This window comes from Rhopilema esculentum, chromosome 7 (assembly GCF_057945365.1).
Source record: "Rhopilema esculentum isolate cy_ngs chromosome 7, ASM5794536v1, whole genome shotgun sequence".
In the NCBI taxonomy this organism is placed as follows: Eukaryota; Metazoa; Cnidaria; class Scyphozoa; order Rhizostomeae; family Rhizostomatidae; genus Rhopilema; species Rhopilema esculentum.
This window is the reverse complement of record NC_142821.1, coordinates 5,657,859-5,675,049: the sequence shown is the minus strand read 5'-3', so window position 1 is coordinate 5,675,049 and position 17,191 is coordinate 5,657,859. Positions and strand designations below refer to the sequence as shown.

The window sequence follows — 17,191 nt, the reverse complement described above, 5'->3', positions numbered from 1 at the left end:
TCATCATTTGGCAACACAGTAAAGCATAGCACGAATAGAGGGTAAGCGAATGCTATTGATTACAATATTTTCTTAATGTTAACTAATTCTTGATCACAAGGTATCTTTTTAACTAAATCATGGTAGCCAATCAGATCTGTCAGAATCATCATTATCGCTTTCGTCACTTGACAAATATCCAAAAAATATATACTCCAACTCTTCTGTTTCTTCACATATTTTTTCGTTGTTAACCTTGAATTCAGGTGCATATCTAGCACGTTTTTGGTAACTTACAAGGAATGGTTTCAGTCACCCTAGTTTTTGCTCTTGGCTGAGATATTGCCACATTAGCACAGGCTCTTGTCCCATCAAACCTCCGTAATTTGGTCTTGGTTCATAACTTTATCAACCAGGCCAGAATAACAGTAATCCGTTAGCAAACTTGAAATCTTTCATTGGCCATATCTCGCCCAATTTGGGACATTTCTAGCTAATTTTGCACATTGAGAAGTATTTTATGTCGTTCTTTCAGATTATATGGCCAAATTTAAGAAATTCTAAAAATAGATTTTTGATGACGTCACACGTCGGTACTTTATAAGAACAATTCAATACTCAACAAAGCATGGAATCACATCAAAGACAATATTTAAGAAATTTCAAGTTGGATAATTTCATCATCTGCATCGTCTTCCATGAATAACTCCATTGGAATGCAAGAAGATACGTGCACGTTCCTTGCCTTTTGTGACCAGCTACAAAGAAAATTCAGAGAAATGAGCTTGCAAAACAGGCAGCTGAAATGAGAAAAGATAGAAAGGGATAACACAGAAAACAAAAGCTTGGTTTTGAACCAGAGCTATAGCTCAACAATTTTCAAACAGCATATTCATTCAAACCAAAACTGTACAAAAATGAAATAACCCCCAATCGTTGAAATAACAAAAAATGCCATTCTCTTCCATAAGCAAGTTGACTCGTAATTAGTGTTCAAAGTTGCTGAGCACAATTTTATATACATGAAGACAAGTGTCTATAAGAAAAATGGCGTCACAAAAATCAGTTTTTACAGTTGCTGAAATTGAATTCTATAAATCCTGAACGAGAATCTTGAAATATTTCTAAATGTGCAGAATCAGTTACAGCTACACGATTACAGGCTCTTTTGCTTTCAAATCACAGAATTTTAGTCTTTGTTTTAAGCTTTATGAATCAAGATAAAATTACAGTGCTCCGTCAGCAAATTTCAAATCTCTAATTAGACATATTTTACCCAATTTTTAACACATTTCACATAAATAGCTTTGAAAAAAGCAAACATTTAGTAAACTAAAGCTTTTCGTCTGACACTCTTCAGAGTTTAAAACGTCAGAACATAGATCGAAAACTCTACGCTAAGAAATATATATACCCAGTTGTGGATCGAAATAGGCCAATCAGAAACACGAGCACATGACTGTAAAGGTTGACCAATCAGTGCCGCTTGCCTATTAGAATGTTACCAATGGAGTCCTAAGGTGAAAACGAACTCCTTTTGTCTACACAGTAGCGGTTTTTTCGTGCTTATGTAGATAGATTCTAAAACTGCTAGGTGGAACGACGATCGGGCTTTACCAATAATCCGAAACATGTCGCCATTATAGTTTTTTGCACAATCTGGGTTTTCTAGCAAATGCTGCCCGATAGCAGAATCGCAGGTCTTATTAGTAATTTTGGATTTGCAAGACCGAGGTGGCTGTTCTCTTTGAGGATGTGTTTTGTTTCTAATATTAGATGGAACGTGTTGTTTTATCCTATCCTCCAATCTTTGGGTGGTGCGTCCTACGTAGCCAGAATCACACTGGCACGTGAATTCATACACAACAGAACTTTTTTTGTGTGGCAGGAACGCAGTCCTTTGATCAAAACGCTCACACATAGGGCACTGATGATTTGTTCCAAGTCTAAACTCGACTCGGAACTTGAAAAACTAACTAAGATTTTTATGGAGAACGGCTATCCAGAACATGTTATTTCAGTTTACATTAAGGAGAAGATAGGAAATTTCTCGGCTGACGTAAAATTTGGTCCTCAAAAGTGCCCGGTCTATCTAAAACTACCCTGGATCGGTAACAGCTCCCTACGTTTTGAAAGCCAAATAAAACAGGCCATAACAAATTGTTTCTTCGCGGTTAACCCACGTGTTGTTTATAGTACAAAAAAGGCCCTTCCGTCCATTCAAAAGGACTGCGTTCCTGCCACAAAAAAAGTTCTGTTGTGTATGAATTCACGTGCCAGTGTGATTCTGGCTACGTAGGACGCACCACCCAAAGATTGGAGGATAGGATAAAACAACACGTTCCATCTAATATTAGAAACAAAACACATCCCCAAAGAGAACAGCCACCTCGGTCTTGCAAATCCAAAATTACTAATAAGACCTGCGATTCTGCTATCGGGCAGCATTTGCTAGAAAACCCAGATTGTGCAAAAAACTATAATGGCGACATGTTTCGGATTATTGGTAAAGCCCGATCGTCGTTCAACCTAGCAGTTTTAGAATCTATCTACATAAGCACGAAAAAACCGCTACTGTGTAGACAAAAGGAGTTCGTTTTCACCTTAGGACTCCATTGGTAACATTCTAATAGGCAAGCGGCACTGATTGGTCAACCTTTACAGTCATGTGCTCGTGTTTCTGATTGGCCTATTTCGATCCACAACTGGGTATATATATTTCTTAGCGTAGAGTTTTCGATCTATGTTCTGACGTTTTAAACTCTGAAAAGTGTCAGACGAAAAGCTTTAGTTTACTAAATGTTTGCTTTTTTCAAAGCTATTTACAAGTTTTGTACCACCAAAAGATTGTTTACATTTCACATACTTGGCAAATTCAGAGATTTTTCATGGTGTCATTTTTAAAGATTTAGGATGCCAAGTTAAAAATTCTAAAAAATAATTTCTAAGAAGTCACACCTTAGCACTCTAAACCCACAAATTATGAAAACCTTACTCAGAAAAACAAAGAAAACAATTGGGTTTAGGTTATGGAAAAGCTTTCCTTTTCCCTTTGACCTTGATCGGCTACCGCCATGTTTGCTTGGTTCTAGTAAATCTTTGCTTTGAAAAACACACTTGGGTATTTCGGTAACTCGCAATAGGAGTTTCGGATTTTGCGAAACGCTACCAGAAAAAGCAACAATTTTATGGCATAGCAACCATTTTGAGGTGATGCAAACATTATGAGGTGATCCAATTATTTTGAGGTGATTATTTTGAGGAGATGCAAAGGGTAAATTCAAATGTTTATCATCTTCAATGTTTTTTAGATTTGATAAATAAATTCGTTACAACTCGATGTAAAACATTTTTCTTGAGTATCGTTTGACCATGATCGACTAAGACAGCCAAATTACAGGAAGGGTCCCTGGTTTTAATATACACTCTTTTTTATAAAAGAAAATTGCTGCAAGAAAAGAGCATGGGTTTTCCAAAAAAATTGAGTAATTTCTGTACACAAAAGAAAAAACTAAGAATTTTGAAAAAAGAAAAACACTAAAATTGAGTGAAATTCCATTATTTAGTCTCACAAATTCTTCACAGCCAGGTTTAAAAGGCTATTATCTTCCGTAATCAATCAAAATACTAAAATTTACCTTTCCCTAGCATTTAAAGCTACACATAGTACGCCGAATCGTAAAATGAATGGCACTGAAATTAAGAAATCCTTAAGAACCAGTAAATGCTGGAAATTTTTATGGCGTTAAGAGCCTGGAGAACTCAATTTCGACCTTTATTTCTTTAATCTTTGGTTTTGCTTAAGTGTCATCACAGATTGAACCTGTAAAAGAAATCATGGTGGGTGGAAGGAAGTAGAGAGAAGACTTACTTTAAAGGAAACTCCATCAAGCATATCGAACAGTGATTCAAAATACTGCTTCCGTTGTTGCTGTTGTTATTGCTTCTGATGTTTGTTAAGCGAGAAGAAGAACTATTTTTTGTCTTGCAGCGTGAATTTGAAGTCGCAGGAAGTGGAAAACATGATTTGGTTTCGTGGGTTCTTTCATTGGTTATGTTTTCTTTTGTTCCTCTTGGTATACTGGGTAATTCTTCTAACACCATAACGCCATCATTCGCATCATCATGCTGTCTATTAACTTTCTTAGTTCCTGGGTGACTGGTATAAACGTCGTTTGAAGACATTGAAGAGCCATCCATTTTCAAAATACTTCTTTGATTGCTGCTGGCATGTCTTTCGCGAAGCTCATCCGTACATGAAAAGGAAGTTGGTGAGCCGTGACTTTCCATTTTTCTCGAATCCTTTTTCCTGGCAGGAGTTTCAATTGCGCCTTTTGCCTGCGGCGTTTTCCATTGGGAACATTTTCTAACATTGCTGTCCTTCCCTCTATAAATTGTTTTTGAATGTGCAACTCTTGATATATCTGTAGAAGTCTTACGAACACAGCGTTCTGACAAATCGAATCCAATCACCTTTTCAGCTTCGATTGCAAAACTGACTGCAGAGCGACGGACACCGTTGGCAGGGGAATCATCAAACTGCTTTCTACCTGATACAGCTAACCCACAATTCTTAGTGCTTACGCGTGTAGGGTTACTCGTATCTTTCTCAGTTTTCTTATGGTACGATTCTTTTAAACTTTCTTGGTCAAAGCAGCTGTTTCTTCGAGAAATACTTCTGGATGTTATTAGCAATGAGTTTTGTTTCGGTACAGAATCAACAGAACAAACTGTCATGTGATTCTTTTCCAAAACACTTTTTTCAACTTCCTTAGCGGGATACCTTGCAATGTCCTTGGAAACGGCTTTAGGATTAAAAAGTTCATGTATTTGATTCCAAACGAACAGCGATTGCAATCGCTGAAGTCTGCAATGATAACACGACACTGGCAGATTTTGGTATAAAGAGCTTGAATCTTCTGTCTAGAAAAAAAATCGTTCACGCTCTAAACACACGTAACAATATAAGTGCGCTATCAGTCCCCATAAATGCGATAGGGCCCAGAAACCATTATGCATTGGAATAATCAAAAGAGATTACTTTCTTTAAGAAATTGAAGGAGATAACCATTCTTATAATTTTTCTCGTTGATAATTCTTATCATCAGGTGGAAGGAACCACCAAGTAGGGGCTTTATTCTTTCTCGAACAAACAAAACTTTTTCTCAATATGGGATTGGTTCCTTTCAAAGAGATCATCAACATAGAACTCTTAGGAAAGCTTGCAAGCACATTCCAGCTCCAGGAAAAAACATGTAAAAATTCCAACTTTCTATATTTGGGAAGAGAAAATCCTGTTTACTTTCACGAAAAATAGATACAACAAATGGCAAAAATGTAGGTTTTTATCAGTACAGGAAGACAACCCCAGACTTCATATGAAAATCAACATCCTCGCGCACTTTGGGACATTAGCTTAGAGTAGCTAAAACCAGACAACATCAAACACTTTAAATTGATAACGAAATATGTTTTACTAGTTAGATAATTGAAATTTGATTTTTCAGCCTTGGTACACTTTAAATTTTGCTAGATTTGCTAGAGTAGTGCGTGGAACAACTCATGGACAAGAATTGAAAATACATCTGTATATTCGCTATCTATATTTAAGGTGAGGCTATTTATATTTATGGTATGTTAGTTCGATCCACATCTATAGATGATTGTTAGAATAAGCAGAGTTTGTGGTAGGTATAAAAAACGGGATGGGTGGATTTATTTCTCAAAATAGATAAGCAGGGTGGGTGATATTTTGCCCTGGCCTGAAATAAGTGAATGGCATGTACTAAAGAAAATCAATATGAAGAAAAACCTATTATATTGCCATTTTTTTCAAGCACTCAGAATGGTTTTTTCTGGGAAAGGCGACCTTAATAAAAGAGGTAAATGCAAATTTTTCTCAACTTGAAAGTAATCAATATGTTATGGCTAAATTTTTCTACAAAATAAATTAGTGCGAGCAAGGATTATCCCGGAGAACAAAACTCATTCCAGAATATTCCTTTGTTGAAATTTTGGCCTCATCAAGCAGTCTCAATTCTCTTAACTTGTTTTTAGGCTACTATCAATTAAAAATCACAAGAGGAAAATTTGGTACCTGTTATTCATACCTTCTTTGTTAGACCAGTGGACATTATAGGTTAAAAGAAACGAGATCCCGCTAAGCTGATTATTTTACCTTTTTCGTGGCTAGCATCAAATGTTTGTATTCAGTGCTTCTTCTGGAGCTTCTAGCTGCCAATGTATGCAAGAGTCTGATTGAAAAAAAACATACATTAGCCAATTAAATGACTGAAAATTAAACAAAACAAAACTAATATGAAGCAACTAAAAATCAATACAAATAAACTCATTGTGAAAAGCAAATCGAAGCATATGACAATCATATGAAACCGACAAACAGAGACATGTTCTAAAGAGCTGTTCCTTTCACTTTGCTTCAAAATTAAAAAGTTTTCATTATCATGTTTTTCTCACTGTCCTTTTTATTAGGAGTTCAAATACATATTAATATGAAAATATTTCTGAAGGGTTCACATTTACTTTGAAGTACAAAAAGTTTTTCCCAGATGGACATAAATATCTTGGACCCAATGAACATGATGAATTGCTCTTTACAGTTAGGACATGTTCTAATTATATAAAATACGAAACTTTATATTTCCATGAAAATTAAATGCAACAAAATCAGTGAAAATAACATGCCGTTTACATTTTTCCACTGGTTCACTTGTCCTTCTGCTCTTCTCCAACAAATTTCCTTGATCTATCAATGATTTTGTTGACATTACAATGTTAGTGTGATGATCATCTATGGTTTCATTTCCTTCTATATGCCCCAAAGACCCCTTGATTGCCATGTCAATTGTTCTCTTGTTCACACTAAGTTTTTTCTTTCCTTCAATTGTCACTCTTGCCTTTTAGATAATAGAGAGACACTGTCGTTTATTAGGTAGGAGAATCATACACTGGTTCAAGGTAAACAGTATTAGAGTTGGAAAATTTTATTTGGAAAGTTATATTTTCCTATGTCTCTAGTGCATAAAGTGTTTATCACATCATTTGCTGGTTAACCAGCCTTTGAGGTTACAATGTGCTAGTAGTTACAATGCACTGGTGTAGTGCTGGGGTGCTCAGGGGGTCAAGCTCCCTTGTCTAGCTAAAAAGTAGCCAATTTCTACTTCGTCTACCGTTTTCATCATGCATTCTCAGAAATCTTTATCATTCTTAAGAGCAAAGTTCAAATCTTTGCTACTGTCTTTGTTCATCACAAAAACGTTGTAGAAAATTGAACTTACTAGCACAATAAAAAATTTAAAAGTGCTCTCAAAACTTTTTGCATGAAAGTCAAATTTTTTGTTTGCTTCAGATCTTTGTTCTGAACTTCAGAAAGCAAAATGATGTATTATTTTCAGGTTTGTGACAATTTTCAAGGAAAATTTTTTAATGACTGTTTGATATATCTTCATCAAAGACAATTTTTAAAAACATTCTTTCTTGCTCAAGTCTACAAATTTGTAAGATCTTGCCAGAGAGGCCAGATGAAATGCCATTATAATTTTTTGAAATATGACATATCTCACCTAGCAGTGCCATCGGAACAAAATTCAAATGGGGGTGGAGGGGCTGACCATTGTATTGCCTCCTAATTAGTACACTATCATAAAGAAAACATAGTTTTAAAACATTGGGGGCTACAACTCTAAAGCCCCACACTACATTGCAAAGACATACATGGATTAAATGCAATTTGGCCTTCATGGCCGGATAAACCAAAAGGCAAACTAGGCCATGGCCTGTGGTTTTCAGGGGCCCAGGCTGACAAAGTAAAGCTTTTGAGCCATAATGATAGTATATGAACGATGTTATGAAGCAAGAACTGATGTGATTCCTATCCTGTTTCCGCTAAATTTCCATCGTTCATGCTACTTTGAGTCTTATTTACTATGCTGAGAACACAGAGCCAGTGAGAGAGACAGAATTTTGCCTGTATAGCTCTGATCTGAACTGAACTGACTGACTAAAATTACTTACAAATTAAGATAGCTATATACCAATCAGGGGTGGCTTACAGCATTATTAGTGTTATTAGTCTAATAACAGTTTTTTTCCAAAGCTATAGGCTTGTTGTTGCCATCATTGTCTATTTTCATACACAATGATTTGTGCTCAAGGCTCCGCATGTCAATAGACTTCTATTGAAATTTTTCCGCCTTCAAGCTCCCTTTGAAAATGTCAACAATAGCCCTTGCTAACATCTCCGTTATTAGGATTGTGTTTCTAATAACGCGAATCACCATTTCCTTTGTTTTTACTCTCTGAATGTGACGTATCGTCATAGAAAACAGGACATGAAGACATTGTGTTTTAATCACATGTTACTAGCCTCCTCGTTTGAATAACGCATTCCGGGATATCGGCTGCTTACTTCATGAAACAAAATCACAAACAAAATAACTACCATAATTCAAACAGGCTCTGTACACTGGGTTGTTTCTCAAGTTTTTTCCGCATTTTCAACTGGTAAAAGTCTAATGCATGAACAACTCTTTCGCTTATAACGATGGCCTACCCAAAGACTTCTCTTTTCTAATAAAGATTTTAACGAGGCATCCCATGGATTTGCGGGGAAGAAATAAAAAAATACTTATTTTTGTTGCCCGGGTCTTGTGCTGGGAGATTTTCAGAAGGAAAAATCATCAAGTCTTTTTTCCATATCCAGGATGGTCTGTTTTTCCATAGTTTACAATGGCCCCGTTATTAGAAAGCCATTTCTAATAACGCAGTAGCCGGAATGTTGCTGGGGCCCCATTGTTAAAACGCACGAGGCATCAAAAGTCAGCTGTGCCCTTAGAACGCATTGCTGTAGCAGCCCATTCCCGTGTAATCGAGATGCTGTCTTTGAGGTCGGCTACAAATAAATTGGGGATTGGAGTTTCGAATTAAATGCCACAAGTCTACATTGTTTTCCTTTCTTAACAAGAAAACAGACTAAACATATTAGGGGTTTGAAAGCCCAAATTCCCAAACGAAAATGGGGGGAGCCCTCCATGCCCCCCCCCCCGTAATTTATGCCACTGCTTGGCTGACTAATAACAGTTTATTTTTGGTGCCAGCCGCCCCTCATACCAATAAATGTACTGAGTAAGGATGTGTTATGTAATGATAATGCAATGGAGAAGAAAGATCTAGGCTTGGGAAGAAGTCAGCATGAAATAGATGTGTGAAGCTGTGAACAATGGAAAACGGCACAACTTAAGTTGCAAAGAATATTTAAATGTCTTCTTCTAGTATTTCTTGTATATTTTTGTAATTAATGTTGTGCAATCAATAAAATTCAAATCTGAACTAGATACATTTGAGAACCAGGACTGAAGAACAGTCCTTTGATAGGGGAAACCTTTAGTGTCATTTGGGGTCAAAACATTTCCAACCTGTAACAACAGATCTGGCTAACTTTGTAAATTTTGAATGTTTTTATGATGCACTTGATGTCGTTTTTTCAAATCCCAAGATTGATTTTTATGACATCATCACATTGATACTCTCACAGGGCCCACAAAATATTTCTTGGCCTAGGACCTCTCAGACTCACAGTGCCTTAATACGGTCTTGGTGACCTTGTCCTGTATAGACAAAAAATCCACTGTACCTAATGGAATTCCCTAAAACAAAAAGTAAAACATAGAAAATTCACCATTTTATCTTCACCGATCTCGTGTTGCATGTTCTACGTAAATATTCAAACAACTTGATTTTCGTTGGAGCCATGTTGAAAAGCCAGTCTTTGCCACCGTGGTCTTTGCCAATCAGCAACAACAGCAACAATTGACTGCCAGGAGATTATCCTCTCCTCTTTTGTCTTTTTTGTCCCCTCCACCAACTTTTCTGTCGAGTTTCATGTGAGTGGGTGAGTCCTAGCCTAGGTTAAGTGCTCTTACCACCTAGCTTACAACTTTCTACGCACTTGATTTACATCAAAAGAAACAATTTTAGATTCTAATATAAATCGAAATCCAACAATTCTGGTTACTTTTTACGTTTTCTGGCATTTCATGCTCCTTCGTATATATTCTCAGCATTATTGAATTTAACTACTGTAACAGATGTTAAGGTTACGGTAAACCTTTTGGACACACTTTTTGGTTTTCTCTCCCTAAAAGTTCTGTCACTCAAACTTGAACGAAACCATTTCAGTAGAGTCCTTCTTCTAATATCGTAAAGTTCTAGTTTACTATCGATAATCTGGTAATTGACCGTGTTTGAATGGCTTCCCAAAATAAAGGAAGATTGATATTGGGATATAGGATATTTCATTTGTGAAGAATGCAAGAAAGCGCGAGTATACCAGTTTTTCAAATGTATTATCAAAGATGGGCAATAAGGATATTGGACGGTAGATTGTTACCTTTTATGTGCAGTATACTTTGAAAATCGGCAGAACTTTGGCATATTTTTTAAATTTGAGATAATGACCAGAATCAAAAAATAAATTCATAAGTATATTCAGTGGCTCAGTTAAATAATAATTGTCGATCGTCTTGCAATGGATAATTTGTATCAACATAAATATAAACGAGACTGACAACTTATCAGCGAATATGAGTAATGAATTCAACGTTACATTAACAAGATACATAACTAGAGAACAAAATAATTTTCACAAGAAGACACGATTCAAAATTAGCTTTTCTTAAACAGTTTGATTGTTACGGTTATTTAGAAAAATATATTCTAAGACTGTTTGTACTTAATGCCTTTTTGGTTGTAACACCACATTCTAATTGCAAATTGATGAGGGAAAACACCTCTTATTTACAAAAACCTGTGTAATCGACTAACTTCTCCTAATAGCTTTTGAGGTACCCTTCGAGGAAATGCAAAGGAAAAGAATAACCGTAACATATTTAACCTTCACGAACCTATTTACAATGCATACCAGAAGAGGTTTCTGAGAAAAAATTGGCCCGTATTTTTTATTTTAGTAGCGGTATAGAAATTTCTAGCCATTTAAGAAACTTAGTTTCTGGTAAAAGTATGTTGGAATAAACTAGATTTCACTATAACCAGTTTCTACACTTAGAAGTGACTCTAGGGAGTCCACTTTCTATAATCACTATTCAGAAACCTGCCCCATACAGTACTGTAAGGGTGACAAAATACAGTTCTTTTCCCCTGATTGTCTACCATTGGCCTCTTTTCATTAGCCCACTTGAATATACTCCCCTCAAGATTGTATACTGTAACACTGCTTGGATCCTCCAACTCCTTTGCCAAATTAACTTGTATCAGTTCTGCCATTTTCGCTGAGCGATAACCAAGGGAGCAGAAACACACAATGTCAACTGATCCATAAGGGGAAGCTAAAAACAAATTTTAACAGATTCAGCTAACCAAATAGAACTTGTTCTAAATATTTGAAAAAACAGTAATAAATTACGCAATGGGTAACACGATAATGGGCTCCGACACAGGTTGGGGATATGGGGGGCCAAGCGATAATTTAACACTCATAACGAAAAATTTTGAAAAAAGATTGTATTATTTTCCAGAAAAGTGGGGGGGCATGGCCCCTGGCCCCTCTCTTTGTCGGAGGCCCTGACGATAGCATTGCCTATTAATACAACAAGTGCTACAATTCTAACAAGACAAACATAGGCATGATTCTTGGGAAATACAGTTCCTTTTAATAACTATAAACGAAGACGACAATTAAATAAAATGTATATCCAAAAATATTAGTAAAACACGGTGACGGACAACAGATAGACTTATTACTTTTTTTTAAAGAGGGCAAGAGGACTCAGGTTACCTTTCAGAAACATGATTGTTTCAAACAATCAAGTCAGCTTGTGAGGTGATTGGCATGTATGTACAAACAGAGCCGTCGCTACGTTGGAGGGTGTGAGGTGTGTGTGATACTCCCCCTTGGAAAAAATTCCGTTGCGAAAAAGAGGAGTCTTTTGCCATGTAGGGGTACTTCGTCGGCAAATTTTCAGAGGTTCCGGCAAATAAAGGATGGTTCGCAAATAGGGCCTTCTGAGCAACCTTCTGAACACGATAGCTAAAAACGACCGTTGTTACAAATGTTGGTTTAACCCACAATCCGGGACAAAAATAGTTGAGACTTTTCAAGAAAACTCTATGTTTTCTCTTTCTTTTGAAAAATAGCTCCCCCCCTCCCACAATTCAATGTTGAATGCATGATTTTGAAGGAGAAATGATAGAACTACAAATTCAACATTGATTCAGGGGGAGAGGGGGATTTAAATTTACAGGGGCAAGATAAAGTAGAAAATTACAAAAATTGCATTTTGTCTGGGATGGGTGTTTTTTTATGTTTTGTTTTTTTAGTTTAAATCTATAATGTCTTTGTTTTTTATTTTGTTTATACCTTCTTATTAAGGTCATATTATAAAAAAATGAGTCAGTTCCAATCAAGTACCCAGGGCCGGTTCCATGGGGGGGGTGGTGGGGTGTATGTAACACCCCCCCCCCCCCAAGAATAGGCATTTGTGTTTTAGTCAATAAAATTTGGTTTTTAGTCGGTAAAATTTGGATTTTGACGGGTAGATCAACTTTTTTTGTAGAAAATTGTACTTCATGTAATTTTTAAAAGCATTCAAAGATATTAAAAAGTTCTGCAGTTCAGTTTTTCTGTTGATCCAGAAGAGAATTTTCAGGAACATCACAGAAGAAGATCAATCCCAAGATATTTGACGAAAACAGAGACAATTTCAGTCTGGGAGATGCATTTCTAGCCATCCTAGAAGGCTTAATTTCAAAAAATTTCTTTCGCGTCTGACCCAAGCATGGTGGGGCCTCCTATGTCACTAAACTTTATTCTTAGCCCCCTGGGCTCAGTTTTGTTGCCCTGTCTCTGAAACTGCGAAGCACAATGCACCAGGTCGTCTACATCTCTTTACGCTAGTTTTGTGCCAGAAATACATTTCACAGAACTTATCTGTTATTAGTTAAGGAAAAAACAAATGGAGGATAAAAGAAACTACAATTGATTTCGGTTGATAATGTCTTAACAAGATAGAAGATAAACAGCAAATAACAGGCTAAAAAAATAAGAAGTCATCAAATTTCAACATCATCTTCTACCTAGATAATGTTAAAGGCTGGAACAGCTTCTGCTAATTCTCTTTCAGAGTTGTTGAAAAGGTTCTATTCAATTTCCTTGTTTTGTGACAGGAGCATTAGTTTCTGAAGGGTTTGTCCATGTTCTGGGCATTCATTAACAGCAAGTCCAAAAGTGCATGATCCCACTCAAGATGAAACTGCTTCATGAGTAAAGCCATGATTTGATTTCATCGCCAATTCCACAGCCAGTGAATATTTTACATTTTAGCCTTATGAAATGACAGATGAGAGAGGTTTTTGAAAGAAGGGTCTTCTAAAACTAAAACAGTAGTATTTTTATTTAGTACTTACTCCCTTTCATTTCAGACACCTTTTCTAGAACTTTCTGAACATCAGTACCATCTGGATTTATGCAAATAGCTCCTTCCAGGGTGCTTATATCATACTCATCAAATCCTCTCACATCCTGAAAATGATGAGATCTATGACACTTTCAGAGATCAAAATTATAAAAGATAGCTCTTTAGTAGAAGAGAAGAAGAATAAAGATCTTCAAAAAATACATGCTCAAAAACTGTTTACATATGGATACTGAAGTGCTTGTGAAAGTCTCATTATCTTATTGTGTGGAAGGCTCATCATCTTATTGTGCTGATCCCAATGATCATAAAAAACAGAAATTTACACTATTGTGACAATACCGAACTGTGTCAAAATGTAAACATAAAAAGTTCCTTAGAAGAATCATCATGCATAATATTGAAACTTGCAGTGTAAAGTTGGTTGAAATACTTTTAAAAAGTTGGAAGCAAACCCAAGTGGGTTAAGGGCCATTTTCAGTCCCATAGAGTATAATTGTTTGGCAGTGCTCCCCTGTACTTTGTAGACCTCCTCAAATCTTATCATAAATTGTGATGATAAAAGCTGATGAGAAGCCACAAAACATTGATCAAAGAAGCCCCAGCAGAAGTATTTGATCAAAGAAGAGTGTTTTATCTTACAAATTGGACACATTATGCATTTGCCCTTAGATCACCCTGTTCAGTTGCAAAAAACAAAGGACATTTAGCCCTCTGAAAATTTTTAAAAAATTTCCTTCGATCAAGAACAAAGGATGAAATGCCCAATTCCTTGATGCTACTATATTGTGAAAAATATATTCTATCTAAAACTGATCTGCAGCAAATAGCTTTAAGATGGACAAAGCAGAAAAAGAACAAAATCGCTGTTTATTGACTTGAAAGAATATTTCTATTTATCATTAAATATATCTAAGATCTAATACTTGTATGGCTTTGATGTTGCTTTACTTTTTATGAAAAGATTAAATGTTTGTGTTACATTAATCAAAATTAAGAGATTTCCTTTATCTTCTTTAGTGCTTTTAAGCTTAAGACTAGTTATTAGTTATTATGAGTAAAAAGTTTGTAATTATACAGAAACTAGAAAACTGGAATAAGGCCTTAATGGGTCAATGGAAAATTCCTCAGGTAAAGTTGGAATTTTCATCCTTCCAAGGTCTAAAATTTCCAAAAGTAATTTTTTTGTCTCTCAGACCTTTCAACGAATTCACTGGTCCATCAACATCTCAACAACTTTCTCTGTACAAATGTCATTTATACAGTGTTTGTGCAAATTGTTGTTTAGGCTGTTGCTGGGGGAGGGGTACCTCAACATGTTTGAAGGAACCTGGATGTGCCATTTTTAGAGGTAACTCTTTTCTGAAAAGTGCGGAATTATCAGTGTCAGTTTTTGAAATATGTGCGGAACTATGAATACCATTTTTGGAACATGTTGCAAAATAATTAGGAGGGAGATTAAGCATTAGCAAAATGAATGTTCAGTTAGAATTGAAAGTATGAAATATGTGTAATATTGAGATTTTTGGCAAAGGACATGCAAAAATTGTGTGATGATTTTGCTGTGCTTTAAAAATGTTATTGGCTTTGCAGAGTTATGTGTAAAGTTTTCATCATAATTGCAAAATTATGGGTCACATTTTTTCAGACATGTGCATAATTATGGGCCCACATTTTCACGGATGAAAGTGCAAATAAATTGTACAATTGCAATAACTTGTGTAGCTCTGGCAGGCATTCTTTATGCCATTCAATTGAAGTCATGATTAAACAAACAGTTTCCATCCTTGTTACCTTCTTTTTGGTGCTACATTCTTTTTTGGTATGGCAACTTATCTAATTAAAAATTCTGATGACTTTGCTAAAGTTCACCTCATTTTCAAAAGCTTTTAGATTACTTCAATTGAAGCTTCTACTAGTTAACTTGGATTGGTGTTAGGTATTATTGCATCATCAGTGTTTGACATGCTCTACTGCAGTCTGTTAATAGGGGCCCCATCTCAGTTTTCCCTTAGGGCCCAAGATGCCTCCATTACGCCACTAAACTTATTCTACAGTAATTTTTCTACATTTCAGAGTGTTGTCTAAAGAAATAGCATTATTGCAGACAAGTTCTTAGCAATGACACCCAATATTATAATTGCTTCCTTTTTGTACCTAACTGCACAAATGTGTTCTTAATGGCCTTACCATGGTGGCTTTGCCACATGTTTTGTTCTTTTCTGTGTCATGACTTGCCAAACATGAAAAATGTCTCAATACAAAGAGTACATCAACATCTGAATGAGTTTCAGATGAACCCTGTTGCACTAGAAAATTTATGCTAAGGTTCTTTTAGAGGCATAAGCCCATAAAATCTTAGCCAAACAATATTTATTCATTTTGTAAATCTTGGTCTTCCTTTCTTGATCTTTTTGAAAGACAGATTTTGTTATTACAAAAGAAACAGCGATTGTTTGAGGTTGGTTCACTTAATTGAAACAGTTCACCAAATAGTTCTCTGCTTTATACAAAAACATACTAAGCAAAATATCAGAAGTCATTGTTTCTGGTATAATTGAACAAATTTTCTCTATTATCAAAGAATGATGTGGCTAAATTGTTAATTTATAGGTATGTGGTAAAAACTTATTGATGGACTATAGCTTATGAACTGCAAGTGCTCATAATATGTGATTTGCTCCACTTCCTAAAGGCATTGTCCACATATTTGAGCTAGCATTTTACAGCTGCAAATCACACCTGCTGCAGAGAATACAAAGTTGTTATGTTGTATTTTTTAGGCTGAAATGAAACAGCCAATATTTTGCTCACACACACAAGTTAACAATTTTTTTTGTTTATGATGTTCAAAATTTTTCTATAAAGTTTTAGACAACATATTTCTTTTCTAGAATAAAGATGAACTCTCAAAGAACCTAATGTATCAGATATAGATTCTGTTACTTGTCTTGTATTATTATTCTAAGAACATTTTGAAACCGGCCCATGATCATAGACAAGTTGGCACGAGCTCCAAAGAGAAAGCAGCGATCACTACCAACTTTTTGCACAGGAAGCAGTCGGTGGATTTCACAGATTTCAAAGCAAAAAACAAAAAAAATTCTACTCACAAGAAGAAGCACCGTTTTCTTCCTGTTTTCATCCTCTAACCAGGCCGCTAAAGAACTAGTTCTCAGTTGTTCAGCCTGAGGGAACGTCTTTCTGATAGTGCCCAGCAACATTCTCCAAGCAAATCCCAGGGAGCTACTTTGCCTTGCACCCACATCACTTTCCTCGCAAACTATTGTTGTTCCTTTTCCAGTAAATTGGTTCATTCTGGATAAATATCACTATCCTCTTCTGTTGTGGTATCAAATTTTAAAAACATAGCAGACAACAACAACAACAGCAGCAACAACAAGTTATTGATTCATTGATTCTGCCATGTTTTTAAAATTTTTGAATATGAGTCAAGCAATCATACCAAACCAATCAATCATACCACTACAATCAATCAATTTCATTTAACAACAACAATTACTTACAAATTACAATATAATACCAATGAGGTAGCTGGATATATGCTAATTAAGAATATGATTTCAGCAATGAATTTTGATTGCAACAGTATTTTTTAATAATATAAAGATATAATATGTAGGGCCGGCGAAATGTATTTGAAAGTGGAGGGGTCAAAATATCATGTCTCATAAGGGTTTAAGAAAGGCTGCCACCATGGTTGGCGGCAAGAAAATAAAAAATATATGGTATTTTAGGCAGGG

At 35.7% G+C, this 17,191-nt stretch overlaps 2 protein-coding genes across 5 annotated transcripts; both read right to left on the bottom strand.

Annotated features, from left to right (window-relative positions):
- Positions 1–50: 50 nt before the first annotated feature.
- On the bottom strand, positions 51–9,854 carry LOC135683042 (uncharacterized). Of its 4 annotated transcripts, none has more exons than XM_065198173.2 (5): positions 9,677–9,854; positions 6,685–6,896; positions 6,158–6,233; positions 3,851–4,902; positions 51–737 (listed from the first exon to the last, which is right to left on the bottom strand). In XM_065198173.2, exons 1-5 carry the CDS (start codon positions 9,704–9,706, stop codon positions 632–634), a joined length of 1,476 nt encoding a protein of 491 aa, XP_065054245.2. In that variant the 5' UTR covers positions 9,707–9,854; the 3' UTR covers positions 51–631. The 4 variants fall into 4 exon arrangements, with proteins under 4 accessions (XP_065054245.2, XP_065054244.2, XP_088965560.1 ...); XM_065198172.2 differs by lacking the exon at positions 51–737 and adding an exon at positions 744–3,144; XM_089109434.1 differs by lacking the exons at positions 51–737; positions 6,685–6,896 and adding an exon at positions 744–3,144 and having other exon boundaries at positions 9,677–9,787.
- A 639-nt stretch (positions 9,855–10,493) lies between these two features.
- Positions 10,494–16,817, bottom strand: LOC148959934 (uncharacterized). Its single transcript, XM_089109435.1, has 3 exons — positions 16,541–16,817; positions 13,420–13,534; positions 10,494–11,342 (listed from the first exon to the last, which is right to left on the bottom strand). The coding sequence occupies exons 1-3, from the start codon at positions 16,742–16,744 to the stop codon at positions 11,071–11,073; spliced, it is 591 nt and encodes a 196-aa protein (XP_088965561.1). The 5' UTR covers positions 16,745–16,817; the 3' UTR covers positions 10,494–11,070.
- Positions 16,818–17,191: the final 374 nt, after the last annotated feature.